General features: G+C 55.5%; 10 protein-coding genes across 10 annotated transcripts; 5 read left to right on the top strand and 5 right to left on the bottom strand.

Annotated features, from left to right (window-relative positions):
• Nucleotides 1-1,057: 1,057 nt before the first annotated feature.
• P884DRAFT_208392 (uncharacterized protein) lies at nt 1,058-3,092 on the top strand (the record flags this gene model as incomplete). The annotated part of the gene is made up of 3 exons (XM_069438871.1): nt 1,058-1,107; nt 1,177-1,320; nt 1,385-3,092. The coding sequence occupies 3 exons, from the start codon at nt 1,058-1,060 to the stop codon at nt 3,090-3,092; spliced, it is 1,902 nt and encodes a 633-aa protein (XP_069294682.1).
• A 1,862-nt stretch (nt 3,093-4,954) lies between these two features.
• P884DRAFT_208768 (uncharacterized protein) lies at nt 4,955-6,676 on the top strand (the record flags this gene model as incomplete). Its single annotated transcript, XM_069438901.1, has 3 exons — nt 4,955-5,053; nt 5,150-5,275; nt 5,357-6,676. 3 exons carry the CDS (start codon nt 4,955-4,957, stop codon nt 6,674-6,676), a joined length of 1,545 nt encoding a protein of 514 aa, XP_069294681.1.
• A 2,800-nt stretch (nt 6,677-9,476) lies between these two features.
• Nucleotides 9,477-10,393, top strand: P884DRAFT_68451 (uncharacterized protein). The gene has a single exon (XM_069446022.1). It carries the CDS (start codon nt 9,619-9,621, stop codon nt 10,048-10,050), a length of 432 nt encoding a protein of 143 aa, XP_069294680.1. The 5' UTR covers nt 9,477-9,618; the 3' UTR covers nt 10,051-10,393.
• Nucleotides 10,394-10,736: 343 nt separating this feature from the next.
• On the bottom strand, nt 10,737-12,062 carry P884DRAFT_272223 (zinc-finger of the MIZ type in Nse subunit-domain-containing protein; the record flags this gene model as incomplete). Its single annotated transcript, XM_069442505.1, has 2 exons — nt 10,737-10,949; nt 11,031-12,062. The coding sequence occupies 2 exons, from the start codon at nt 12,060-12,062 to the stop codon at nt 10,737-10,739; spliced, it is 1,245 nt and encodes a 414-aa protein (XP_069294679.1).
• Nucleotides 12,063-15,406: 3,344 nt separating this feature from the next.
• On the bottom strand, nt 15,407-16,976 carry P884DRAFT_294289 (uncharacterized protein). The gene is made up of 4 exons (XM_069444270.1): nt 16,917-16,976; nt 16,690-16,864; nt 16,593-16,642; nt 15,407-16,530 (listed from the first exon to the last, which is right to left on the bottom strand). The coding sequence occupies exons 1-4, from the start codon at nt 16,933-16,935 to the stop codon at nt 15,599-15,601; spliced, it is 1,176 nt and encodes a 391-aa protein (XP_069294678.1). The 5' UTR covers nt 16,936-16,976; the 3' UTR covers nt 15,407-15,598.
• Nucleotides 16,977-18,768: 1,792 nt separating this feature from the next.
• On the bottom strand, nt 18,769-20,166 carry P884DRAFT_272221 (uncharacterized protein; the record flags this gene model as incomplete). The annotated part of the gene is made up of 2 exons (XM_069442504.1): nt 18,769-19,000; nt 19,094-20,166. The coding sequence occupies 2 exons, from the start codon at nt 20,164-20,166 to the stop codon at nt 18,769-18,771; spliced, it is 1,305 nt and encodes a 434-aa protein (XP_069294677.1).
• A 1,665-nt stretch (nt 20,167-21,831) lies between these two features.
• P884DRAFT_280032 (uncharacterized protein) lies at nt 21,832-22,807 on the top strand (the record flags this gene model as incomplete). Its single annotated transcript, XM_069443387.1, has 2 exons — nt 21,832-21,999; nt 22,055-22,807. 2 exons carry the CDS (start codon nt 21,832-21,834, stop codon nt 22,805-22,807), a joined length of 921 nt encoding a protein of 306 aa, XP_069294676.1.
• A 299-nt stretch (nt 22,808-23,106) lies between these two features.
• P884DRAFT_287198 (uncharacterized protein) lies at nt 23,107-24,647 on the bottom strand. The gene has a single exon (XM_069443864.1). The coding sequence runs from the start codon at nt 24,525-24,527 to the stop codon at nt 23,490-23,492; it is 1,038 nt and encodes a 345-aa protein (XP_069294675.1). The 5' UTR covers nt 24,528-24,647; the 3' UTR covers nt 23,107-23,489.
• Nucleotides 24,648-25,195: 548 nt separating this feature from the next.
• P884DRAFT_68240 (uncharacterized protein) lies at nt 25,196-25,817 on the top strand. Its single transcript, XM_069446021.1, has 2 exons — nt 25,196-25,460; nt 25,525-25,817. The coding sequence occupies exons 1-2, from the start codon at nt 25,362-25,364 to the stop codon at nt 25,753-25,755; spliced, it is 330 nt and encodes a 109-aa protein (XP_069294674.1). The 5' UTR covers nt 25,196-25,361; the 3' UTR covers nt 25,756-25,817.
• Nucleotides 25,818-25,877: 60 nt separating this feature from the next.
• P884DRAFT_331942 (homoserine dehydrogenase-domain-containing protein) lies at nt 25,878-27,262 on the bottom strand (the record flags this gene model as incomplete). Its single annotated transcript, XM_069445754.1, has 2 exons — nt 27,007-27,262; nt 25,878-26,940 (listed from the first exon to the last, which is right to left on the bottom strand). The coding sequence occupies exons 1-2, from the start codon at nt 27,047-27,049 to the stop codon at nt 25,880-25,882; spliced, it is 1,104 nt and encodes a 367-aa protein (XP_069294673.1). The 5' UTR covers nt 27,050-27,262.
• Between the last annotated feature and the right edge of the window lie 22 nt (nt 27,263-27,284).

Raw genomic sequence — 27,284 nt, 5'->3', positions numbered from 1 at the left:
CATACATACAACACTTCCGCGCTGTGCCGCCCAGCGGCAGAATCGGCTTGCGCGTTGAAATGCCAGGAAAACCGTTCGATATCAGCAGTCCTCCGGATATAGCTGGCAACGATCCAATTTGGCCAGCACCGCCTTCCCTCGACATGCCCCCAATCCTTAGATGAGACAGTTAATCTGTACACGCTGACCAGATGCCCCACCATTGAAACTGCGCTGATGGTGGTGGGGCTAACGGGTTCTCCTCGATTTTTTTCTTCGTCCCCATCAGTCTCCTGCAAATGCCCCCACGCCCTGCCAAGCAGGGCCTTCGTCCCTTTACTAGTGTGTACGGAGTAACTACTGTGTAACTTATGTCATCAAGGTGTACGGATTAGACTTTCTCGGTGTCGTACGCTGTATTTGGGGGTGAGGGATTCCTGAATTGCGTCGCTCCCTTGCTCAAAGACTCTGCTTGAGTTACTCGATGCGCTGTAAAGTATCCTATCCGTACTGGCGACCTGCTTCAGGTATGCGAAGCGACAAAGACATTTGGGAATGCTGTAACATCCGCCTCTCAGCCGCGCTTCCAGCGCTTGTTCCAAGGCCGGAACTGTGCCGCAGGGTCTGCCCACTTTTGGCAGTCCTGGACTGGTACAGTACGTACTACTACGAGTTGGTACACACGGTAGCCACATGAATTTCCACCCAAAAACACACGCCGAGTCCGAAGTACCGAGCGGTGAGTGTCTACTCTGTATTAATTCTCGTAACGCCCAGACCATCCTTGCAGTGCCCCGTTTGCGCGATATGGAATGCAGGCATGAGCTGGGCCTCGCTTGCCGTGGGAGCCCTGCGTATGCCGCGCCACCTTGATGGTTCCCGTACCTCTGGGTTCGACAGTTTTCTCTCTTCTACCCACCCATCCCACGGTTTTGCGACCACTTTCCTACCTTATTTCATGAACCGCAACATTCCTTAGGTCCCCCACGCGGGCCCTCTCTCTAGCTCTCTCTCTCTCTCTCTCATCCTGCTTTGGCCGATCCGACACCACCGCCCTACACAGCTTCCTTTTTGGATCATGCGGTCCTTAAACCCATTTACCGGGAAACCCACTCTCTTCGAGATCAGGTGAGTGGGGTGCGATTGCGAGTGTGGCTCCCGCTATTCCACATGCTGACCAGCGATTCACAACTACAGGCTAGAGAACGACTTCATCGTCTTCCGGGGCAGCGAACATGAGGCCTCTCCGCAACTTCTCAAGGGCACGGTTGTGCTCTGCCTATCCCAGCCGCTAAGAATTGAAGACATCCACTTGAAGCTTATCGGAACCGCTCATTATGCGTACGCTGACCCTCACGCGCTCGTGAACGACACCACGAAACAGAAGTTGCTCACCGTGTTGCAGCTGGACAGATGCTAAGGTTACGGCGACGGGCATATCCACAAGCAAGGTCGATAAGACGACCCAGATTTACGAGCACAAATGGCCTCCTTTCGCAGGAATCGGCGCAGAGGACCCGACGGACAGGTCGGGCCATCGGATCAAGGGCGAAACGCTCCAGCCGGGAAACTACGAATGGCCGTTTGAGGTATTGTTAGAAGGCGACATGGCCGAGAGCGTCGAGGGTTTGCGCGAAGCAAGCATCACGTACAAGCTCAAGGCGACCGTGGCACGGGGCAAGTTGCTGCATGACTTCCACGCTTACAAGCAGCTGCGCATCATCCGGACCCTCGAAGCATCAGCACTCGAGTTTCTGCACGCCATGAGCATCGAGAACATTTGGCCCAACAAGATCGATTACTCCATCGTCATCCCGCAGAAGGCAGTGGTCTTTGGCAGCAGCATCCCCGTGGAGATGCGGTTCACGCCGTTGCTCAAAGGGCTCGAACTGGGCGACATCACGATCAAGCTGATCGAGTTTCACGACTTCTTCGTCACGTCCGTGGGGTATACCGCCGTCAGGGAGTACAGGAGGGAGAGGACCATCGATTCGTGGACGATCCCGGTGAAGAGAGAAGAGCACTGGCAGGACGTCATACGAGACAGCGGCCCCGATGGCTGGGAGGGCCAGGAGGGCTGGGTGGTTCCCGCGACCCTGAACCTGCCTAGGAAGTTGACCCAGTGTCTTCAGGACGTAAACGTCAAGGGGATCAAGGTTAGGCACAAGTTGAAGCTCGTGGTCGCTCTCAACAACCCCGACGGTCACGTTTCGGAGCTGCGAGCGACGCTACCGGTGTCGATATTCATCTCGCCTAATATGCCGCTCGACGAGGCCGGTAACCTCGTGCGTCAGGTTCCCACCGGAGCGCCCACAGATGTGGACATTGCGCCGCCCGCTTACGAGGAACACCAGCTGGACGAGCTTTACCAAGATATCGAGCCGGTAAACCTCCACTCACCCATTGGCGGCCGGTCAGGGGTTAGCAGCCCGCTCCGCGGTCACTCTAGGGCAACCTCGACCGAAAACCTCCCGGCTCTGCTCCAGAGCGCGCCGATTCACCCGGATATGCTTGCGTCTAGGCTACACGACATGTCCCTTGAGGAGCGGCATCGAAATGCGTCGTGGACCTCGAATCTGTCAGGGGCTGGCGCGGCCTCGAGGACCGACGGCATATCTCATGTGGCGGATGAAAGCCACGTTTCACCTCCGCGGTCGGCGCCTCTCACCCGGCACAACAGCGGCGACAGACCTTCGGGGTCCAATACGCCGCCCGAGCACCTCGACTTCCCCGATACTGCGGAGCTGAGCAAGGTACCCAGTTACCACACAGCCGTCAGGACGCCGGTCAGAGTGCAAGCCGCAGACGTATACGCCCTGCCGGACTACGAAACAGCCCTGAGCGCTCCAAGCTCGCCGCCGGGGACTCCTCGGCTGGATGCACGCTCGCAAACGATGCCCTACCACCTGGACGCTGTTCCCAGGGCCGCACAGGAAACGGCTGCGGCTCTAGGATCAGCCAGGGTCCCAACGACGGTGTCGGCTCCGGTTACTGCTGCAGCTTCGAGGGAGCCCAGTCCGCACGCGACAAACCGCAGGCCGGTGATGTCCCATAGGCGGCAATTCTCCTCATCAGGTTTCCTCCACAGCCTCCGCACGCAGTCTTCTCATTAGAGCAGAAAACTAGGACGAAGACGAGACACGTCGTCATCACAGCTGCGCCAAGTGCGCAATGGTTGTTAAGTCGGGTTGTGCCTTGAGCTTCATGCGGCGGATCGCCCTGATCGATGCAGATGACGGGCGACCCTGTAACATCGTCGTTTTGGTGATGCTCTTGCTTTCAACTTTGGTCTCTTTTCTCTCCTTTTTCTTTTCGAGGTGGCATGGCTGGCGTTGGTTTGGGCATCGGCATTGGCTTTGGATCGGGTTCAATTCGGTCGAAATGGGATGTTGGGAATCGGCAGAGCGGGGCAACGAAAACATACAAGACTTGAGGCTTTTTTTTTTTTTTTTTTTTTGCTAATCCATGGCTGACGGGACGGTATACGGTGTTAATTCCTATCTTCTCGATACCCTTTACAACCCTGACTTGGCGGACAGGTTATTACTAATAGAGGTGCTTGAATCGTTTCACTCCTAATTCACTCTTTATAGCGTTATATAGCGTTTGAATTCGAATCTCTCTCCCCGACAAGACTCCGGGTTGAGAGCGATTTAGAAATCACAGACGCGTCAGTAGACAAGCATTTACCTGACCTCCTGAATATATATGCGCATACATAGTTATTTACATAAATAAATGTACGGACTACTGCGAATGCTCACTCGCTGTATAACAAATCTTTGATGGAACAGCCTCTTCGGCTGCATGCCGAGACCCAAACCACCCTTTGTGAAAAATGCAGCTGTGGCGATCTAATTGAGGGGTTTAGGTGTGTTTGTACCCCTGCAAGCTCTTGCTTTGATACACTACGGACGTAGTGTACTTACTAGACTTGTTGCTAGCGAGACAGCCAGCGAGATAGTTAAGCCATCGACGTCATTGCTTGCAAGCGAAACCCCTGTGCAGCTGACGATCTGCACTACGCTTGAAATCGTACGTGTCATACTCTACCACAGTGAACACAAAGTCAAACTACGAAGCACACCAAAACCCGCCAACCCTTTTTGTTTTCGAGACGGTCAGCTGATCCTCCTACATCGGGCTAGAAGTTGACTTGACACATCACAGCTGTGCAGATGCAGAGATGGAGGAAAAAAAAAAAAACAAGAAAGCAATGAGCAGCTGGACATAGTTTGCAGGCCCGCGGCGGCCCATCTCATGCTACGTCATGGTCCGATTGCCGGCCAATGCTGATCGTCGCAGGGATGGTCGTCTGAGGACCCAAACTTTATTAGTGGGGCAGAAAGGGGGACCAGGCCCAAAATGCGAGAGGGGTTCACGGGCAGCGGAGCTTAAGCTTGACCTAAACTGGTGAACGGAATACGTAGTGTATGTACATACAATACACGGGACTCCATACATCTCAAAGGGAATTGCCAGCTAGAGCACAAGATTGTCTACTACGCTACATACACTAGTGCGTCCACTAGTTATTCCGCGCAGCTGTAGCGTTAGGGCCTCCATCACACATCGCACACATCGCACACATCGCACACATCGCACACATCGCACACATAACCAAAGGCGCCAGCTACACATCGCCGCGTGCTCGGTCGGCGCGCTGCCCAATCTGACCCTTTGGGTATCGTCGCTCAAAGCTTTGGCGATTTGCTCGTTTGGCGAGACCTCCTGGTTCATCGCATCGACCTAGAGCATTGTTGAGTGGTTGTTCAAGAGCTTTAAACTGGAAAGGTGAGTCGCAACTTTGGGACGAACTATATTTTTTATTCCTCCCTTCCTCCTTTGATCCCTCTCCCTGGGTTTCCTTCCGCACGAACATTACAGTCCTCGCCTGCTTCTCTCCTCGAGCCGCCCGACTGACACGATGAAACGGTTTGCTAGTATTCGCAAGGACAAACGGAAGTCCGCAGAGATGGCGCTCTCCCCCGCCGAAGCCACTGCCCCATCGAGGCAGGAGACACTCGCGAGCATTGCTAGCGACGAGGCTGTTCCCGACACGGACCCAAATACCGTACGTGCGTGCGCGATTGCATGGGAAGGAATGCGGGGGAGGAAAGAAGCGGGTGATCAGAGTCGGAATGTGTCTGACGTCGTCCAATAACAATAGACCGCCGGGCTTCTCACGCAGAGGCTGCAGGCGTGGAAGCATGCCGTCGTCTACCTCGAGGAGTACATGGAAGCCTTCGAGAAGCTCCACAAGGCGCAGGCGAAGGAGTACGAGAGGGCGTTGAAGGTACGGTGGCGGCGTTAACTCGTTAACTCGCCATGCCCCTCCCCCGACGAGCTCGTCGTCCTTGTTCTGACCCGGGGCCAGACCATCTCGAAACCCCTTAGGGAGGGGGAGCACTTCGACCAGAGCCTCGGCGGCGTCGCCGGTTTCTTCGAGAACATGCGGGTCAACACCCAGGCGCTCATCAACACCAACCTCGAGACGGAAAAGGCCATCAAGGCCTCGGCCCTCCCCATCGTCGAGCGCTTGCACAAGGAGATCAAGCACAAGGCGAAGGAGCTGGCCCACGGCGCCGAGAAGAGCGCCAAGGAGGTCGAGAAGGCCCGCAGCGTCACGCAGAAGCACATCGAGCTGCTCGGCCAGCACACGGCCGCCTTCGAGGCCACCGGCGGCAAGCACAACCCCTCCGAGGACCCCTACGTGATCGCCCGCGGCGTGATCCACCGCCTCCACAAGCAGGTCACCGAAGAGAACAACCAGCACAGCGACCTCGTGGCCGTGCAGGGCAACTTCGAGGCCTTCGAGCGCCACATCGTCCAGGTCCTGCACCAGGCCATGGAGACCTTCACCAACCTCGCCGGCGGCCAGGCGCTCAAGGTGCAGGCCCTGCACGCCGACATGCTCGGCGCCGCCCAGCGCATCCCCCCGGACTTTGAGTGGAAGGCCTTCACCAAGCGCGCCGCCGACAAGCTCGTCAACCCGTCCGAGCCGCCCCGGACCGTCGAGGCGATCCAGTTCCCCAACATGTCGCACCCGTCGACCAAGCCCCTCATCGAGGGCTCCCTCGAGCGCAAGTCGCGCAACAAGCTCTCGTGGGGCTACACGACCGGCTACTACGTCGTGACTCCGTGCAAGTTCCTGCACGAGTTCAAGGACGACGACAACCTCCGCCGCGATCCCACCCCGGAGCTGTCCATCTACCTGCCCGACGCCGTCATCGGCGCCCCCAGCGGCGACAAGTTCAGCGTCAAGGGAAAGGACCGCTCCGGCCACGTCGGCGCCAAGCTCGCCGGCACCTCCGAGCTCAACTTCAAGGCCCACTCCCCCGCCGAGGCCGAGAAGTGGTTCCAGGTGATCCGCACCGTCGCCGGTACCGGCCCCGGCCCGGCCTCCCCTCCCGCCGTGGCGAGCCCCGTCGACGAGAAGCCCAAGCCCGTCGTCGCCGTCCCTGCCGCCGCTGCCGCCTCGCCACAGGAGACGGGTATCACCGGCGGCGAGACGGTCGCCAGCCCCGTCGCGCTGTCCGCCTCGGGGAGCGCCGCCGTCAACCCCGTGACGGCCGCGGCGGGTGCTGCTGGTGGCAGTACCGGTTCCGGCGGCTCGCTGGAGAAGAAGGCGACCGGGAATGGCGCTGTTGCCGCTGCTTCTGAGCCCGCGGCGGCGGGTAAGGGGGAGAAGGCTTGATTTTTTTTTTTGTTCTTCGTCTTCTTCTTTTACGTTCACATTCCGGCATGCCTGCCCTTGCCCGGGTAAGACCAGAAAATGGAATGGGACAGTTGGGAGAGCAGTGACGGTATAATGAGGTCGGTTACCTCCGTGGCTCCCTTGCATCCCTTCAAACGGGTCCTGCATATTGGGAAGAGGAGGCAAAGGGGAAGTTTTGGATACAAAATCTGTTTAATACATCAAGTATCTATTTTTTATTTATTTATTTATTTTTTTTTTTTGGTTCAGATTCCCGATATCCATCCAGTTCTCCTGGGTCGACTCTCGAGCCTACCGCCCTCGCCGTCACAGTCTGCTGTCACTTCCGCGCCCCCCTCCCCTCCCCCCCGCCCCCCCCCCTTTTTTTTTTCCAGAAATCAACCTCCACAAGGCAAACGAGACGCAGGCGTCAGGGGCAGGCGAGGCAGTTCTGTCGTTTCCATTCCAATCATCTAGCGCACGTTGATTGCAGATCACTACTGCCTTGTCGTGAGCCATAAAAGCGGCCGGGGTGCGAGGCGTGACCCGCCTGGATGCGAGTGCTCGGTCTATCCTGTTTTTTTTTTTTTTTGTCTTGTTCACTGTAAGCAGAGGCTACGTGATTCGCGAGGCGCCTGCCATAACCGTCTTCGTCCAACGTCAAGCTCTCCATTCTGCTGTCTAGATATGGATAGAGACGACACCTTGGGTGCGGGATGTGTGCATTGTACAAACAACAGCCGTGCTGACCAGTCTGTCAATCTGGAAAGAGTTCCTTCGTCATTGTCGGCAATTCTTCCTCATCCTTCCCCTATGACCTCGACGCCGTCATGTCCGATATCAGCACAGGCATTAACTAAGTGCGGGCAAAACGCGGCTCCAAGCTAATCGCGGCTGACGGATAAACATGCTTCGGTCGAGTAAGCGGATCTCATAGCTTACGGAGGGGGACGACCACACCACCAACAACGTCCTGAAGTATCAGTTCCTGGCGGCTTCTGCGTTTGTTATGCAACGGCTAATGGATAAGGCTCGGTCGACGCGGTACGCGATCCCAAATTCGCGCATTCGCAGATTGGCGTACCGTCATCCTCTGATGGTGTTACCTAGGCCTCACTTGGACTCATCCATCACAGGGCGATCCGACGCAGGACTTGTCTCCGAGGAGGTAGGGTTACGAGTTAGCAATCCCAATCTTCTCAGCCTCAGTGTCTCATGCTTGACAAGTTTCCTCGACGGCGGTCCAGAGACCAGAATCAGCAAGAGAGAGCCAGTCGGCCGTACTGGCGAGAGCGAGTGAGCCAGGGCTGATGCCTTTACTTCAGAGACGAGTGGCCAGGAACTGCGAAAGGTGAATCCTAGAAGGGGATACCCTCAGCCCTCAGCCACGATCGTGGGGTCAGCAGTGAGCAACTAGAACCGATCGCCCTGTCTCGACAACCAAGTTACAGGGCCTCTCGCATCTCGACCACCACCTCCCGGCCATGCAACTGGCAGCAGGGCCGCACGACGTGCCAGAGCATGCGTATGGACCTTACCCCACCCCCCCCCCCCCCCCCCCCCCCCAAAAAAAAAAAAAAAAAAAAAAAAAAAAAAAAAAAAAAAAAAAGAAGAAGAGGCGGGTACCGCAAACGTCGACGGCCTCAATGAGATACGATGGATGGCAATTCCCCCCGCAAATCAAAGCCCCAGGTTTCGATCGAGCCCCGCGACCGGGCCACGTATTTTTGTTGGCTATGCAAGGGGCCAGAAAGAGGAGAGAGGGGCGGCTACAAGGCGCGGATGACGCGCCCACAACGATGGGTTTGAGCTGGCCATCGGGTGGTGGTCACTGCGCATGATTCCCCTCTGGGCATTGCAGGCCAGCACGCCGTCACACCGGTCCGCAGTGGCCTGGGCAAGCCTTGTGTCACCATGGTTGCGCGGACTCGATATTGCGTTCAGGAGCGATATCCACCAGTCCCGGGAGGTCGAGGCGCGCAGAGCGGAGCAGGAGTGTACGAACGTATATAAAGAAAAAAAAAAGCCCACTCTCGCCCACTTCTTCCCTCCTCATCCGGGGAAACGGCGGGGATTGGTTCCGGGGCTGATAGATACCGAGTGGGCGTGCGTCAAACACTCGCGCCGTGACGCTTCCAGCCAACCGATTCCGGACGTCTGCGGGAAGGGGAAGCTGGTGGGTGGGCGAGACAAGTGTGTAGTGGTCGCATGGCTTGCCGTTATGTGGTGGTGCTACGCAGCCAATCGAATCCGGGCCTTACCCAGCTCCCCCGTTACCCGCGACCTCTGCCGTGTTTCCGCGGTCATGGCCTGGTGAGCGTGTAACGCGTTTTCAGGAGGCTGCTGGGCGGAACGGTTCGCGACTAACTTATCCGATCTCTTCCGTAGCCCTGGACTCGGCTCGCCTTGCCGTCGGGAGCGTGCCACGGCTTCCAATATCATTGTACTGTACATGGGACTTGAAGGTCGGGTGAAGAAGAGCTCGATCGTGGCCTCATTGGTCGCCTCGTCAACGCCACACGCCTTCGGGAGACGCCATCTCCATCCTAGAACATCGTCCTATGCTATCATTCCTGTGGACGGGATCGAGACTTCTATATCACGAACAATAACTGACCTTGTCGCTGTCCATCAATTCCTTGAGACAATCCTCTCCTAGAGCTCGACGTCCCTTCAACTTCGTTTCAGAAGCCTTATCCGCCTTCTAAAGGTTGGACCCGTGCGACCTCGCAAGCTCTGTGCAGTCTTTACGAGTCAATCACTTCCTAAACCCTCCCCTCCAGAGCAGTAGGCGTCTCCTGCCCCTGGACCGAGCTGGCACGCCATGACGAAGCAGTGGGATAAATACCGAGAGATCATCATTGCCGAGTACAGAGATCAGAACAAGCCTCTCCACGAGGTCCGGCGATTCATGATGGAGAAGCACGGCTTCAGAGCGTCGTATGTGCAGCCTCCTTTATGTGGCTTCGCGTCGCTTCTTCCGCCAAGCGCCCACGCCTGCTGGGCGCAGGGGATGCTGGGACAAAATGGATCTCGAACACATCCCCCAAGCGTATTGCTCGGTGATGATGCCTAGTCTAACGCTATTCAGCACGCGAGCGTACCGGTCGCGCTTTGACAGGTGGGGAATCCACAAGTACTCGCGTCGGAGGCGGGAGAGCTCCGCAAGTCCCAGCAGAAGAAACTCGGTCTCGGGAGGCGATACGCAGCGCTCGCCACGACATACCCCCGACCCGGACGGCGGCGGCTCGCGAGCAGCTACCCCATTTCCTTCCACTTCCAACGAGCTGTTTCCTGCGGAGATATGCGCGTCGATACCGGTGGCGGGCTTTCGAAGGTATGGCCGGCGCAGCGCGACGGGTTGGCGGTCATGAGCTGATGATAGGGCTGTGCCTCAATCCTCTCTCTCCACCCCTAGACCGGACTTTCCATATACGCCAATCACGCCCTCTCCCAGTCCGGCTGTCGCACACAGCCAGGGCTTTCCTCTGCACCAGTACGGATGCGGGCTCATGCCCTCGGACTCTCAGCACATCAGCTGCTATTCTCCCAACGCTTTCCCGATGTACGGGCAGGATCAGAGACACGTCATTCTCGAATCCCCGGGCATAGCAGGGACTGATAAGAACCGCACCCCCATCAGCGGCTATTCGAGCAGGTACGGGTACCCGCTGGGAATGCCCATGGACCAGGAATAGCGCCTGAATCATTCTGTTGAGTCAGAGAGCTTTGATCTCTAGAAGAGTTCATTGAAACAAAAAAGGGCGTCATGGTGTTTGGAGCAACAGTCATCTGCTCGAGGCGTGGTTGGGGGTGATGGATAACTGGATATATATATCAAGGGGCGAATCGGGGGATGAGAAGCGTCGGGCGGTGCTCCTTCTTGCCTGAAAATGCCCGCCTCACCAGAAAGGGGCAGGCGTGGGGAAGGACAAAAAAAGGTGCGGCAAATGCAGTGATTTGCTGCAGGTGGGCGGGTTCATGGGGAGGTGGACGGAACTGGTGATTCCTAGCTAAGCGGACGAGGACGAGCATATGGATTGAACGTTCGCTTGAAAAATCAGTCGTCGTCCGCGTCAATCTCCTCCATGCGTCGGCGCGACCGGTCTTTTTCCTTCTTGACGTTGACAGATTTCCCAACAATCATGCTGGAATCATCGTCCTCGGGCTCAATATCCGACGTATCGTCCACGCCCCGCCTGGCGGCTTCTGCTGCCCGCTTTACTTTCCGAAGGATCACTTCGTCGAGATAGAAGTCTTTGATACGCAGGTCCTGGAATACGTGTCAGCTCCCGGGGGGGAAGAAGGAGTGAAGAAATAAACAGAGAAGCTCGGAAGCCCGGAGGCAGCGTACCTTGGAGCAGACGGGACACTTGGCCACGCCGCCGTTGCTTCGGATGAACTCCAGGATGGCAGACTTTTCAAATGTGTGCTTGCACTTATGGTTGCTGTAGGGCTCCTTCATGATCTGGAGCGACAGCGGACACTTGAGGTCGATGATCTCGCGCTCGACCACAAGGTCGTCATCCTCATTGGCGTCGGGAACGGCGTCTTTGGTCGGCCTGCCATGCTCGTCGAACCAGGTGGAGGGGTCGGGGAGGGGAACTTGGTCCTCCGGGTGCAGCGCATCATGCCAAGCCCTCTTGAAGGATATGTAGTCGTTATTGAGTGCGTACCGCTGGTGAGCACTCAGGGCGGCGTACTCATCCGCCTTGGCCTTGCGGGCAGCCTCTAGCAACTCCTTCACGCCGACCAAGGGGGGGCCATCCTCAGGGGTGGCGTCGCCGTCTTCATCGTCCTCTGGCTCTTGCGCCTCTTCATCTTCATCGTCGCTGCCTACCACCCGCCGTCTCGAAGCCTTCTCCTTAGTGTTCCGCTGCTTGGGCTCCGGCCGCGGTTGCTGGGCATTCAGCCCCTCCATCACCTTCTCCAGCACCGCCTGGTGGTCTTCCAGCTCGGCGCGGCAGTCAATCACCCAGCGCAGAGCCTCCTCGGAAGAGTCAGTCAGTTCGTTGATGGTTGCCTCCAGCTTGGCCACATACTCCTCCAGGGACACCTCGTTATCGTTCTTGGCCTCTTCGCCACGGGCTCGTCGCTTCTCCGCCATGTGGGCGAGGGAGCGTTTGCGGGCATAGAGAATGTCATTAATGCTCCCGACACTCTCGAACAGGTAGGTAGACGATTTGGAGAGGTGCTTCTCGTACTGGCGCCTCGAGCTGTCGGTCTCGCGATTGTTGGACAGGGATGCGAGCTTCTGCTTGATGGACGCATCCATCGGATACGACGGTGGCTCGTAGGGCGGCAGCTCCAGGGGGCCATCTTCGACTTCGGGAGCCCCAGGCGCCCTCGCGTCGGGTCGGCGAGTGCGCTGCAGAAGTCGCGGCATGGCGGGGTCGACGACAATCGTGCGGAGCGGCGGCGGTCGGTTTGTGGGTGTGGTCAGGTCGGCGGATAGGTCTCGTCCTTGCAAAATGAACACTTGTAGTCTCGCAGATCCAACAGTTCCACGTTAGCGAGTGAGGCAGGTTTGTGGCTTGGGCGGGAATTGGGTGAGCCCCGGTCTTTGAAAGCTGGAGCGGCTGCCTTGACCCGGGGAATTCCAATGTTGAGTGTATGCTACCGTATAGGAAGACGCGTCTGTAAGGAAAACGACGCGAAAAGAAAGCGGAGCGATCGCTTCTTATTAGCGTAGAGGATTCAGTGGGGCCGCAGCTACGTAGGAACAGATGATGACGAAACAAGCAGGCGATCGGTCCTGTGTTACCATTCCATGCTAACGAAACATCACTTCTATCGCCCTGTGATGCATCACTGCGCCAGCACACCAAGTTTACAGACTCGGAGCTAAGGCTAACTGGCGATCATTTCTATGATCTATATTCGGTACACGGATACAGATAGATGTCCCCGGTTTTTAGAAGGTTGCGGCGAAGTCCCTCCAGCATGAATCGGTGAAGCGACTCCCAAGAGGTCACAGGGAACCACAAGACACAATCACTACGAGTCAGCACGAACTAAATTAGTTTTTTTTTTTTTTTTTTTTTTTTTTTTTTTTTTTTTTTTTTTTTTTTTTTTTTTTTTTTTTGGTTTTTTTCTCGGCGGCTGCGTGGTGCATTCTTCACGGTCGATTATCCTGCCAATTTTGTCAATGTCGATCATTTCTACAGTGACTCGAGGGTGAGATTGGGCGGGATGGTCTTCCAATGCCTGTTGGGAGAAAGCATCGGCCCTCGACTCATTCCACCACACCAGGCCCTGGCCACTCACTGCTGCATACTTGGTACGGTGCCGATGCCAGATCGATCCACACCCGTGCCGGTCTAGGGTCCAAATCGGGATGGTAGCGGCAAGATTGGTTCTTTGCGGACGGGAGCCCCCGGGGGGGGGGGGGGGTTCTGGCTCACCCATATAGGGGAGCCTTGATCAATACTTCCAATTAGGTCGACTGCCACCTTCTCCGTATGGTCGATGTTCTGTGCAGTGGGCACCAAGCGTTACTCGCTTGCGATGGCACTGATTCCAGTAGCCTGCCTAGACGTTTGGCAATCGGGACATGTCCTGAAGCATCGAAACCCCTCCGTGCCGCACACCGTCCGCTACTGACCTGACACGCCTCGAGACGGACTATGTTCACCGTTAGCATGCTCGACACTGGCCGCTCTTGGATCAGTCTGGTTCTAGCTCTTGTCTCTTCTGCATTCCTTGTCCCACCGGGCAAAAGGGGATGGGGGCGGTAGAGGGATGCTCGAAGGGCTCGATCTCTAAGATCTAGAGCCGATGGTGACCCCAAGGCCAGGTCGTTCAAGAAGATTGCATGCTCAAATACTGGACGTATAGTAGCTCTCATCTGCCACTCTTTTGTGCAGGCCTCAACCTTACAGTAGTGACTTGACCGCCAACAACTCTTAATAGGTGGTGGTGATATGAGCGGCGGGGATGTACTATCAGTCTCGTCTACTCCTTCCCTCCGCCAGTCATCCCACCGGCAATCAACCTCGTCAGCATCATCCCCGTCCGGGTCGACGTCTCGACCGGGCTTGGCGTGGCAGGGACTGCTGGCGGTGGTGGCGGCGGGTTCAACTTCGCGGTTGGTTTCCTGTGCGATGTTGCTTCTCTCAGTTGAGCGGGTACGGTAACTGTGGGCTTCTTTCTTTCTTTCTATTCGCGGTACCAAATTGAGAACCCAGACATTTTGAGGACCGCCGGGAGGGGCATTGCTGGGGAAAGCCGAAGAACAATGGAGGCTCGTAGGGTGGTGAGCGAGAGGTGAGGTGTTGACAGAGGCGTCGCTGTTGAATCCTCATCCGACAATAAACATTCCTAAGGTAGGTTCGAAATATTAACGAGATAAGGTGAGAGATCTCCAACTTGGCAAGAGCCTCAACTCGGGAGAGCCGCCGGGGCGGGAAGGTCTAGACCGGGCTTCAATTGGGCACCGGTGTTGAGCTCGCTGCCCATATAGGAAACAAGGTGGTCTAGAACTCTCATCACCTGCTGTTCCCCGACGCAAGGCTAGTAACCAAACCCGGTCGCGGATTGAGAAGAACCCAGATTAGGAACGAAGACGAAGCATGGACTTAATATAAGATCTGTAAAGCGCGCGACGTTGCCCGGTTCATGGATTCCGGCGGCAGATCGTTCTGGACGCAATAGTTCGGACTCACGGGCGGCCAGCAATTTCCGCCACGTCGAGATGGCGGGTGGGCGAATGAGGTTTCGGGTCGATATGAACTAGCCTGCTGAGTATATATTAGCCACTTTGCCGCCTTTAGCCAGACTGCAACCTACGAACGGCCATACGCAACGACAATAACCGCCCGGAATGCGCCCGCTGTACGACACTCAACAAAACCTACCTGCGGGTCACATTGGTGCCACTGGTGAAGTTAGTGTTGTTGAAAATGAGAAGTTTCGAACGAGATGGAATGTCGAGGGATGGAATGTCGAGAGCTGAAACTCAGTCACGAAGTGATTAAGGCACCTCTTGGGCGTGCTCTAAAATAAAATGTTTCTATGAATTCTTGGCAGGTGCCTCGGGGTTAGAGCTGCTCACGGAAAGTCCGGCTGAAGATGCCTGGAACTGTTGAAACCCACTTACCCTGGTTTCCGCAGCTCCCTGACGAAGAATCGCGATAGAGGGCCGTCAGTGCGTTGGCACTGTCACATTACAAGTCAACATCCCGTAACGAAGTGCGAGTCCGGGGTGGGATAAGGCGCCCCTTTCTCGTGGCCAGTTAACTTTACTTGCCGGTCTCGGGCAGACGTTCTAGGCAAAAGCCATGTCGTTCATCACGCCAGCCGGTAACCTCACGCAACGGTCATGGAGGGAAATAGAAAGCTCACAGTTAGTTGTTCAAGCGCGTTGCATCTAAGAAGGCTTCAGCGACAGAGGCTTGCGAGTGTTGCAAAATCGCCGCACCAAGTAAACAGCCCACATCCGGTCTTCAAAGCATGAGCGTTTGCTGACCGTATACTAAATAACAGAAAACAACTGACTGTTAAATCTCCTCTAGTATCAGGCCAAGGGTCATGATGACGTTGCCACTAGACATCAAAATGCTGGCCAAGGCAATAGATCGGGGACAAACCTCGCTTAGAGCGACGTCGTGCATTTGATGACCCTTTTCGACGCGACACCTTTCCTCTCAGGGTCTAATACCGAGCTTTGTGCCCATTAAGCTTAGTGAATGCACTGGCTATTGCCCCGGTCACAAGTACGGAGTACATCATGCGTATATCCGAGGACAGATCCAAGTAAGGTACAAATACACGCCTGCTATTCCGAGCTGTTGAATCTGGGGCGGGAGGACGTAGACAGGGTGCGCAACCAGATCAGTGCGGCATGTGAATTCCACGTACCGCAGGTGAAGAAAGAGAACCGAGAAGAGGATGTATGAGCAGCCCCGGCCAAGTCCATGCCATTCACGCGGTTTTCCTTTGCAGCCTGCTTGACCGCCGCCTGCCGTGCTCGACATTGCTACCTAACCTTTCCGCAACTTCCCCCTTAGTGGCCTCCGGTTCGCTCGTCGCAGACTTCTTGGGGGTAGCTCTGCTCCTTTTGGCTGGTATCGCGTCCTTTTCTGCCTTCCTTTTTTTTCTTTCCGGCATAGCGTCCTCGGCAATTGCGTCCTTTGCCCTAACAACTTTCTTGGGTTTTTCCTTCTCCAGGTCAGACTCGATGGGTTCCTCCTTGACGCCCGGAACAATGCGACCGCTCTTCTTTTGTATCTCCGGCACATAGCAGCTTGTCCTCCCCCCTACTGTGAGAAAGGCCAGCTTCTCGCCGCTGGGCAAATGGCCCACTGCCCCCTTCTGACCTTTTTCCCATCGGTAGTGGAACAGCCAGTCCTCGGGAAATTGATCAGAATCCCCGAGCTTGTCGACGGCAAATTGACAGACATGACGAATGGATTTGTAGAGCCTTGTTACCTGCTCATCGCTAAAGTCATCGCAGTATTGTTCTGGATGCAGCTTCGCCTGGTAGAGGACCTCGTCGCCTACCCAGTTGCCGATCCCGCTGATGATGGTCTGGTCAAGAATGAGCGCCTTGATTGGAACATGGCGCGAGCGCATCTTTTCTCGGAGATAGTCCTCAGTGAAAACGTCGGTGTCAATGACCGGGTCAGGGCCGTTTTCTACAAGCGGGGAGAACTTCCTGATGCTCTCGCCCGGGCAGTCCACGAGGCGCACACGGCCAAAGCGGCGGGGATCTGTGAAGGCGACCTCAACTGCCGGATTCTCGGTAACCAGGTGAAACTTCCAGTATTTCGGAGGCCAGACATCCATTTCTTCCGGCTTCATCTTCTTGTAATAGTTGGTGTACGCGGTTCGGTCCCCTTTGATGTGGATCCAGCCTACAGCGGTGTGTGAGCAATCGCAGGTATCCAGGGATCTAGGGACCCTGGGAGGGAGGTACCTGTCATTCCAAAATGCATCACAGGATGAGGCGGTTGATCGAGAACAAGCCTGATCAAGTTAGCTACTTGGAACTCCGCGGTCCTACGGCATCCTACCAGAAGTATTTGCCTTGTGTCCCCGCTGATAGAACTTTCTTTCCGGTGAGCACCCTGGCGACCTCCGCTCCTGTCGTTCCGACTTTGCCAAAAACATTGTTATCCTCTACCGCAGTGGCGGTCTTGATTTTCTTCCCAACCAAGTGCAACCGCAGGTAGTGCACCACTCGGGCGACTGAATTGAGAGGTTAGCGAGGTAAACAGAACGGTCAAAGGCTCCAGCATACTCTCCGCAATCTCAGGCATGGTTATTTCCCTTCTGGTTAAGTTTCTGCCAAGGTGGTGCTACGATGGAAGTTTCCCCCTTGCGAACCTCTTGACGCGCGTCAGCCGAATGAGGCGATGGGGACATTGGTCGTCAAGCAAACGCGACCAGGAAACGGAAGCACGTGACTCGAAGCACAGACACTGCCGGCCGACCCCACTTGAGCTCCAGAGTTTTCCCACTGCTCCACAGCAAGGTCCAGCTTCAAAAATCTGATCATCAGCTTCGAGTTTTCTAGCCCGCTTCTTCCGACTCCCAACCGCCAACATCTTCTGGTAAGTCATCATTTTCCTTGTCTATGATTCGCGGCGCGCAGCAGGCAATTGCCTGATGACAAGCCAATACCGCAAACTAGAGTCTTTGATCTCCGGACGTGAAACCAGAAATTGATACGTCAGTCTGATCATTGCTGCTGCCGCCGATCGCGTTGACATTTTTCCTCAATAGTGACCCCGAGCTAGGTGCTGACATGTAACCAGGATTACTGACGGTTGACATGCGCCGGTCACCACGCGGAAACCGGAGGGTTGGTTGGATTACACCGTAGACTCTGTGGCAGTTCTTGCGGGTGAACGGTCTAGCTCGGCTGAGTAGGAAACTGACCTGCACTCTCACAGTGGATTGGATGTCTGAGCCTAAGAGCACCAAGGTTAGTCTATATTTGCTCTTGCTACTCTTCGTTCCATGATGATCTTTTCTTTGCTTCGGCAAGTTGGAATTACCGACTGATCCTCTTTGAAGAAAACAAACTGGCTGTTTCTGATCCATTTTGCTCTCGGCTCTATCTATGTTTGAACGTCATTCTGGGAGCTTCGAAGACTGACTCTCAACTGCTAGATTAATCTCTCTCCGATTAGGTACGCGGATTTATCGCCAGATTTTTGACATGTTTCTATGATGAAGCGGCACTGGGCTCCGAATACCTATGAGCAGACATGCCACTTTGCGACAGGCCTAGAAAACCTCGTCCACTGATCAGCACCAGCCATCACCGTCGCTCGCCTCGACTCCTTTGGGAACCCGAGCTAACCATGCAAGATGGCAGTGTCCTGATTTAGTCCGCCACGTCCATTGTTCAATCTGTAAGAACATTTTACCTTTCCAACCCCTCTTTCGCTCTTGTGATGACTCTAGATGACGAGTCTGATCCGGGATTCCCGTTGAAGACAACCTTTTTTACTACCATTCATGCTTCTCTGATATTTGTCCACGGACATTGGAAATCGTTCTTCTTTTGACGAACCTTGGCTGACCGATTCTAGGATAGTCACGTAGCCTCTTCTACATTTGACTTGGCCGGCATGGTCTGGCTTTAAGTATGTCCAGCTCGGATCTCATAACTCCACTTCACTGCACATCCACCCTCATGATGACTTGACCTTAAAACAATGACAAGCATATGTCAGAGCTCACGCGAAGACGACATCGTCCTGTCTGATTTGTAGCCTGACACATCACCGGTTCGATCACTCTGCATGACCGTACGCTGACAATCGCAGATCAACTTCAAACATGCCACTTGATGTGGACATTCACCCCGCGCCCATGACACGGTAAATGGTAAGAATACTTTCCCCTTCTATCCAAACACTTCAATGATGATTCCAAAATTTTCACGACGGTCTACATAGCTTATGCCTTGATGAGACTGCCGGTGACACGGCTTTAACCCTGATCAAGTTACTTTCCATGCACTTGTTTCCTCTGCCTGTTTATGGTTCACGAACTAACATAGACAGTGCTCCGGAACGCCTTGACCCCCGTATGTTGTCCTAAACTCATGGAGGAGTTGGATGGATGATGGATCTTCTTGGTCACTTGGCCAAATAGAACGACAATGCCATGAGGATGAGGCAAACGTGCCTCAAGTCGTTCTTCGACTTTGTGTTCCATGGTCCGTAGCAATGCATTTTGAGGAAGCTTGTATCGGAGATCTTGCCTGAGGGGTTGGCGGAGTGGTGAAGTCCGAGGAATCGCTCGTACGTGCTGTCGTACTCTGCAATGGTGATGTAAATTTCCCCATGGTCCTGGGAAACGAGCAATCTCCTGAGTGACACCAGAAAAGGCTTAGTACATTGTCTATGTAGAGGACTTCAAATTGAAACCGATTAGTGCGTCAGGTTTGGGGCATAGACATACCGTTTCACTCCAGCCTTGCTACAACGAAGGAGGCCAAAATCCGAACTGGGCGGTTTCTCCAGGTACAGCAACTTGTAGATGTAGGCGGCCATCTGAGCTCCTTCTTGCCATTGAATCCGCCCGAGTTTCTTGCTCCGAGCACAGGGCTTGACCTCTATCAGTGCAGCCGCAAGCTGGTGCTCCGTGTGCCTGAGACAGCCATCGGTCCGAGCCTCGAGATACTTAGCCGTATTCCTGCCGGAGGCCGTCGTCGTGGCGTTTCCAGCAGGCAATGACTTGAGAATCCTGAGAAGCTCGCGATTAGGTATCCAGCGATAGCCTCGCGCCCTCAGGGCCTCCTCGGGCTCAGTTAGCGAGTTGAGGAGGAGAAGGAGCGCCATATTGACAATTATCTCGTCTTCCGTTGGTGAAAACTCCGACGGACGGGCTGGTGACGAGCCGTCCGGGTGTGCCGACGTGTCAGAGAGGGGCGACTCAGCCCTAGTGGGGGGAGTGGACGCCCCAGGGTGGGCAGCAAGCTCTTCAGCTAGGCGTGCTTCTTCAGCTAGGCGTGCTTGAACTGGGGAAGGCTCGTCTGGCGGAGAGTAATCGAAGTCAAGATCCATTCTCGATGGCGAGCCTTTCCGGGCTAAGGGGGACTCGGGGATCCATTCGCGGTGGCGTCCGAAACGCACGGGCTGAGGGGTCAACACGACCTTCAAGGAGGAGATATCCATCGTCGCGTCTAGTTTGTACACCATATCCAAGTACAGACGGACTAGTGAAAAGATGGAATCCTCGGGATAACCCGTGTCCATTTGTTGAACACTGTCGAAAAAGGCTTTGGACTTGGGCGTTTCAAGGCGCTGAGCCGCCTTTGCTGCGGAAACCTGATCGACATATTCATCGAGCTTGAACCGTTTGCTCGTATACGTTTTCCACAGAATCCTGAGACACAAGAAATGAGCGAAGGTCAGTTCAGAGGCCGACTCCGTGCTTGGCAGATCGGATATTGACAAGGAGTCGGGATTGACGTGAGGCAGAACGTCTGCTACGGCCTTTTTCCACTCCGCAGGACGGGCTGGGTTCGCCATGTTGGAGATTCGAGGTGCGCCTGATGACGATAAGGTGCTGTTTTCCGAGGTTGTTGTGGGACGGTAGTGTGGTATCGTGAATTAAGCGCGTTGGCTGCTAGTTAAAGGAGGCGTGGCTGCCTGACTTCGGTCCTGCCTCCAAGAGTACCAAGATCCAGCTTTTATACAATCAGACGCATTGAGGAAGGCGCTCATGCAGTGGTTGTTTGCAACGCCTCCAAAAGATGACTTTCATAACTCCTCTTCTAAAATTAGGGTGGCCGGGCAGGGTCGACTGGCCGGCTGCTGAGCTGGGGCTTGCACGTCTTGCCCACATCAAAACCACGACAAGAGCATCTCTGCAACCTCATGAAACCGGCGTTTTGTTTGAGTCTCTGCGGTAAAGCAGGTCGCTCCGTACGGCCGCAAATGGCTTCAACCGCCCCCTTGCATTAGGACTCGGCGTGTTGGTTCGCACCTCACATGTGCGGAGTCTATGGATGGCCTTGTTGGTTAGGAGACGGCTCTCTTGTGGACTTCGGTTTCTCGCGTTTCATAGACAATCCTCAGACCAACACATAATACTAAACAGTACGGTCTCTATTTATCCACGTTAGGATTGTTATACAATATCTATATATTGTAGTTGATTCATATGGTACTCACTATATGTATTCCGTAGTGTACTCGGTAATGGTTGTGTTATGGCGCACCACCCTTGACCATGTGGGGTTGTAACCGTTTCTAATTTGCTGTGGGACGAGACGGCCACCCGCCAAGGGTTGGCAGGCCGAGGTGGCTGCGGCGCGTCGCGAAACGGATCCGGAGCATTACAAGCACCAACATCAGATAGTGCCCGTTACCTTACGGCACATGTACGGCACATGCACGGCACAGGCCGTTTCGTCACTTAATCATAACACGTCAATGCAGACGTGACCGTGTTGTGCCTTCTTACAACACCAGATTTTCAGCGTGTATTTATTCCGCGCCCACTTTGGCTTCCCCGACCACCAGTCAATCAACTTAACTTCGACCAGATCACCTGCCCATTTTGAGCTTAAGCAGCTTCACCACCACCTCACAATGGCGTCTCGCTCGTACCCGACATCTCCAGAGTTTTGGAAACTCGTGGCGCTTGAGAAAAAGCTGATGGAGCTTCCCGTGGAAACTACGACCTTTTCCATCAGGACTCTAAAGGAAATGGGCATCGATACGGAGCCCCGGCTTGACATCGACGATCCAGACGCAACGGACTCCTCCCCTGTTTTCTTCAAGCCTTTCCCTGACATTCCCGCTTGGCGGAGCGCCATCAACGATCTTATAGACGACGAAGGTGATGACTGGGATCACTGTCCCGACGAAAAGGAACACTTTGATCGGCTGTCATGCGCCCTCCATGTCATTCATTCGCTCACATATCTCACGCAGTATGGTATGCTCATGGACAAACTCTACCCCAATGACGCACCGAAATGGTCTATAATTAGGTAAGTGCTTTGTTCCGTTGGGCTGTCTCCTTACGGCCTCATTCCCCTCACAAGCTGCGCAGTATGTATACTTAGTCAGTCCATCAGTGCCGACCAGGGTGTTCACCTTCCGGAATATTCTGCTAGCGATATCCACCTCAGAAAACATGGCGAGCGTCCTATTGAGCCGTTGCCTCAATGGTCCTGCCCTTCGGTCATGGTCGTCAAAAAAACCCGAGAAGTGAACCATATCCTGTGCCCCATAGCCGACAACATCTCGCACAAGCTCAATCCAGATCACGCACTTCGCAGCGAGATCACTGCTGGAGTCTCCATGATAAGAAGGCGGATTACCGTTACACACGATACGTACAGCCCTATTCCGGTATGTTCAATTCAGCAATGGTTCACTTGAACAGCCTTTCTTAACCACCGGACAGGTCCTTTTACTCTCCTTCTACCACAACGAGACGGTTCGCATCACCCAGATGTGCTGGAATGGCGAGCGCAACCCCATCACTATCCGCCAATCACGCCTGATCAACATTGTCTCGAATTCATTCAAAAGAGAGGAGATATACCTACTACTCCGTTGGATGTGTTGTATCCCGCTCCGTGAGCCCAAGGTGCGCCGCAAGCAGTCAACGACCGGAGAACCGGGTCGCCCGGCAACGCCTCTTCGTACAGGCACAGGCTCCAACTCCAGCGCCGCCTCGAAGTCGAAGCCTGCAAGTACACCAGTCGTTACCCATCCCGCAGTGGCCAATGCCCCAACGCCGACGGGGACACCGACGCAGAAGACATCCGGCGCTGTCAGCAGTAACAACAGCCCTGCCCGTTCAGAAGCCCCTACATCCGCGCGGAGAACAACCAACAAAGACACGAGTGCCAGTCCTCCTCGTCCAACCACCAACCTACCATTGAGGCCCACTACCCCTCCTACTGCCTCTGCCCCTAGCAAGAAAGCTGCAGGCAACACCACCGCGCGCACGACCCCGGGAGGCAATGGTGCGGCACATCTCCCTGGCCACCACGCCACTTCTCTGGGTGACAATAGTCCTCCCAGGGCGAAGAGCGCCCCTTCCGCTGCCAAGCAAATTGCCGGCTTGCCAGTGCGAGGTGGCAGTACCAGTGGCAATGGCGGCACAAGCAGCAATGCCGCTGTGTCCCATGCGAAGCATGCGAAGCATTAAGAACCTGATTCCAGATTCATGTCAAACAAGCGCGGATTTTGAATGGGGAGGATGGAGCCGGGAGTGGCTGGCTGACTGGCGTTCCGGCGTTGCGATAAGGCGTTATTGTGCGGAGGCCCTTGGTATCGTTTTTAACCCACCAAGATCGTTGATAACACTTTGTAGTTAGAGATTGTCTGTCTGTCTTGATCATCATACGCATCACACCTCCCCCCTCTCCCTTCCCCCGGGGCCGTTGTCCTTGAGCGGAGGATGTTGTGTATTAAGCAATGGTCCATTACCTATGATTAATGAGCCGGGTGTATTAACCCCCCCCTTCCACTGGAATATTTGTGCACGTCAAGCTCTCCTTGAGGATAGATGGGCAAATAGCCTCTCATGTCTGAAGAAGCGTTTGAAGCCCGACTTCAACCCCGTTTTCCATCCAATTCTTGCTTTCTGTCCTTTTCTCTTTGTTCAAATTAACTCTCTCCCTGAGAGAGCGTATGTCCGGCACGCTGCATGCCCAGGAAAACTCAACCCGCCCCAGGGTCAGGTCAGACCCCCTTGAACAGAGACATCTGCCGCCAAAAGGGTTAAGCTTAAGCGGATTCAGTCTCTAAGCTACAACCCCCTCCTTCCCATTTGGAGGTATATTCTCGTGGGTCTGCTCTTCAGTATCCGAAACAGGAAGAAAGCTTGATCAACCCCCCACCAAGTCCTTCTCCAACCCCTCCAAGAAACTATCTGCCAGCTTCTTGGTCTTCCTCTCCAGGATCTCCTTCCTCCGCTCCTCAATCTCCTGTTTCCTCTTCCTTGCCTTCTCCTCTCTCTCCCTCCGCAGGGCCTCCGTCCGTGCCCTCTCCTCCTCGAGCGCTCTCATCTCCTCCTGCCGCTTTTCCTCCTCCTTGCTGAACTTGTAGAAGCCGACCCCCTTGGTGCGAATCTCCCGGTCGGCGTCGTAGTGCGTCGCCTCGGGCGGCGTGGGGCTCCGGTCGCGCTTCCGCGCGAGGGCCTCCATCGCCTCGGCGCCGTCGCGGGCCGCGAAGGCCTCCGTCTGGACCGCGTCGCCGTAGATGAGCGTCTCGGGCGCCTTCGGCCGGGCCGACATGTTCTCGAGCTCGGCGGTCGAGGCGGTGCTGCGCTGCAGCCGGAGGATCTGGGAGCGCGTCAGGTAGCGGACGCGGCCGAACTCGTCTGTGTACTCGTGCAGTGTGGTGTCGACGTCGTCGCCGTTGCCGGCTTCCTCCTCCTCATCATCATCCTCCGAGTCCGAATCCGAGGAAGGAGAGCCGGCGGTCTCCTTGTTCGCTTGGGTCTCGGCCCACTTGCGGTCAAAGTCGACGAGGCCGAACTCGCGCCCGATGTAGTCGCCCCGTTGCATGGCGGCATACAGCCGCGCTTTGGACTCCATCTTGCGGCGGATGAAATCGCGCTCGGCTTTGGTCTCTTCGGTGCCGGAGGATGACTTGAGGGTGAGTTTGCTGCTGGGCTTCGATTCGCCGTCGGGCCCTTCTTTGCGCTTCACTTTGGTCTTGGACAGGTCGTCTGTCTTCAGCTTCGACGGACGGGTTCGGCCACTGACGGCTGTTGGAGAAGAAGAACTAGTCGCACTATTCGTCGAGGATTCGGCAAGCAGCGAGCTCAGTTGCGAGGCAAAGGCCACAGATCCCGAGATAGCCATCTCCTTCTTCTGCCTCTTGGGGGGCCGTTGTCCGTACAAATTAGGATCTTGTGGCATCCTAATCGATGATATTTTGGCGGTATGCTGGCCCCCTAGGCGGCGTGCCCGTCAAGTGCGTAAAAGTCGGTTCTCCTGCTTATGTAGAGGCAGCTAGTTCAACCTCTTTTTTTTTTTTTTATTCGGCGGTTTGCTTCAGATGCTACAGCTCATGTATGTATCTTTGCGGCCACGGCCTGTATCTGTGGGGAACCCTGCACTTTAACAAAGTGGGGAGCTTCCGGTGTTGCAGGACGCGGCTGCAGCTTCTGAGGCATCCCTGCCACTACACTACCGTAACACTAGTGTAACTAATTACCAGGTGCTCCGTACTTCGTACCTCTAGCTCTGAAGCATAGACCCCCGTTATCTTCTACCTGTATTCATGTAACGTGATTCCGTTGGTACAGTACACGCCAGATCGCAGCTGCCAGTGTGCGCGCATCCTCTGCTAGTCATTATCAACAAACGCACCTGAGACTTCAAACCCCAATACCTGGTTTCCGCCGACTTACCGCGCATTGCCCACTCTCTTTGACCTGCCACATTGCGGAAACCGCCATCCAATTCCAGACCTTCATTAAAACTCGCCCTTGATGGAAGTTCGGCTTGTTCGATTGGAGAATATGCAACACCGCCCTCGACGAACAGCTAGCTGAGCCGGCTGAGCCCGATGCTTCGATTTCGACGGTCCAATCTCTAACACGCTCGCTGTCCCCTACGACACCATTGCTTATCACGTACACGTAACCGGCAGCTCTGCAACTTCCATATATATCCAGGACCAGCCTCCGTGCTCACGGGCTGCTAAGCTCAACACTGTCGCCCTCTCCTCGTTCACGAGTGCAGTACAAGATGGCCGACCCCGCCGCTAGTTGGTATGCCTGGCTTAACGAGTTGAGACTTGTCCCCCAGGAATACCAGTACATAATCAGTGTGATATCCGGCTTCTTTGTGAGTTGAAATGGACAGCCCAACTGCCCACCGCCGCCGCTAATTACTGGAACTTCTGGGCCAGATCACACTCGCCATGATCCCGATTGCACCCATACTGTTACTCGTTATCTACGACATAATTCTCTGGTTCTGGAGACTCGCTGGTGCAAACTGGCGTCTCGGACGCGCACGACGCACCCGGGCGGCCAATACAGAACCCACAAGACCACCAATGATCACTCCCCCCCCGGGCGAATCACTCGGGTCGACGGAAACGAATGAACAACGCCATAACATAATGCCGGAGCAGTGACTGCTGCGTTTCGAAACATGACGGGGTCTCCAGACACACTCGATGAATAAGCGTTTGAAGCCCGAGTTCAACCTCACGGAGCTCAATATATTATGGTTGCGAGCCCAGCGAATTGTGCATCTGGCTAAGCAATCTGGGACAGCACCTTCAGGAGGTCGCTTGTAACGCCCATCGCCGTTACATCACCGCCGGCACCAGCGCCTTGGACGATGAGAGGGTTGCTTCCATACCGCTTAGTGTAGAAGCTAATAATGTTATCGCTGCCCTTCAGCGCTGCAATGGGATGTGAAAGGTCAAACTTCTCCAGCCCGACCTTGACCTGCTTCGTGGCCATGTCAATGCTGCCGACGAACCGCACCACCTTTCCTTCCTTCTCCGCCTCGGCCTTTGTCTCCTCCATCTGCGCGTCAAACGCCGGCAGCTTCTCGAGGAACTCATCGCCAGTGGCGACCGACTCGAGCTCCCTGGGAATCAGGCTCTGAACCGGGAAGGAGGTGGGAGACTCGACCGGCAGGCCCGCCAACCGCGCGAGAATGGTCAGCTTACGTGCGACGTCCAGCCCGTTCAGGTCGTCACGCGGGTCCGGCTCCGTGTAGCCAAGCTCCTTGGCCTTCTTCACCTCGGCGGACCACTTCCCGCCGGCGCCCGAGGTCGGGGCGAAGGAGTTGAAGAGGAACGACATGGTGCCGCTGAAGACGCCCTCGATCTTGGTCACCTCGTCGCCCGTGTCCACCAGGTCCTTGAGCGTCGAGATGACGGGCAGGCCGGCTCCGACCGACGACTCGTGGTAGACCTTGGCGCCCGACTGCTCGGCCGCGCTGAAGATGTCCTGCCACAGCTTGTAGCTGCTCGAGAAGGCCTTCTTGTTGGGCGTCACGACGCTGATGCCGCGGCTGAGGAAGAGCGGATACGCCTCTGCGACCTCTTGCGAGCTGGTGTTGTCGACCAGCACCGTCTTGGAGCCCGAAGTGCCCAGGAAGTCGACCAGCTTGGGGAGCGGGAGCGGGGTCTGGTCGGACGAGGAGAGGGTGGAGACGGCGGTGTTGATGGGGATGGCCACATGGTCGGTGCTGTAGAGAGCTTTCTTGCTCGTGCAGATGTAGGTGAGCACGAGCTTGGGGTTGGGGCGGCGAGCGGCGAGCTGCTCGAGCTGGGAAAGGAAGCACTTTCCGACCCCGCCAGCGCCTGGGACGCTTGTTTAGCTTGGAGAGGTCGGACACGTGGGACAGTTTCGGGGGGATAGGGGCCTACCAATGACGGCGATGTTCACCTGCCGGGCGGAAGCGGCGGCCATTGTGTTGTATTAGGTTGTTGTACGATAAGAAGGGAGAGTCAATGCAAATGTAGGTTGCAAAAGAACAAAAAGATGCAGGGCGCAATTGGACGTGGATCGTGGGGTATTCCCCAAAAGTTGTCGAAAGCGCACCGGCAGGGATCGGCAGCCCCACGCTGCACTGCACGAGCAAGCTCAAATTCAGTGGGTCCAGCGTGGGATGTCCTATTTTCTTTACGCTGCAACTCTTTCACAT

The sequence above is a fragment of the Thermothelomyces heterothallicus genome (assembly GCF_042370625.1).
Source record: "Thermothelomyces heterothallicus CBS 202.75 unplaced genomic scaffold P884_scaffold_26, whole genome shotgun sequence".
Lineage (NCBI taxonomy): Eukaryota > Fungi > Ascomycota > Sordariomycetes > Sordariales > Chaetomiaceae > Thermothelomyces > Thermothelomyces heterothallicus.
Note: the sequence above shows the minus strand (reverse complement) of the source record. Positions and strands in the feature narration are given on the sequence as shown.

Bases quoted from the DNA above. Each gene is read 5' to 3' on its own strand.
- P884DRAFT_287198 (XM_069443864.1), bottom strand. From the start codon at position 24,527: ATGCCACAAGATCCTAATTTGTACGGACAACGGCCCCCCAAGAGGCAG.
- P884DRAFT_68451 (XM_069446022.1), top strand. From the start codon at position 9,619: ATGTGCAGCCTCCTTTATGTGGCTTCGCGTCGCTTCTTCCGCCAAGCG.
- P884DRAFT_68240 (XM_069446021.1), top strand. From the start codon at position 25,362: ATGGCCGACCCCGCCGCTAGTTGGTATGCCTGGCTTAACGAGTTGAGA. The intron at 25,461-25,524 runs GTGAGTTGAAAT...CTTCTGGGCCAG, and splicing joins GTGTGATATCCGGCTTCTTT to ATCACACTCGCCATGATCCC.
- P884DRAFT_294289 (XM_069444270.1), bottom strand. The intron at 16,643-16,689 runs GTAGGATGCCGT...TAACTTGATCAG, and splicing joins ACACAAGGCAAATACTTCTG to GCTTGTTCTCGATCAACCGC. The intron at 16,531-16,592 runs GTACCTCCCTCC...ACACCGCTGTAG, and splicing joins GATGCATTTTGGAATGACAG to GCTGGATCCACATCAAAGGG.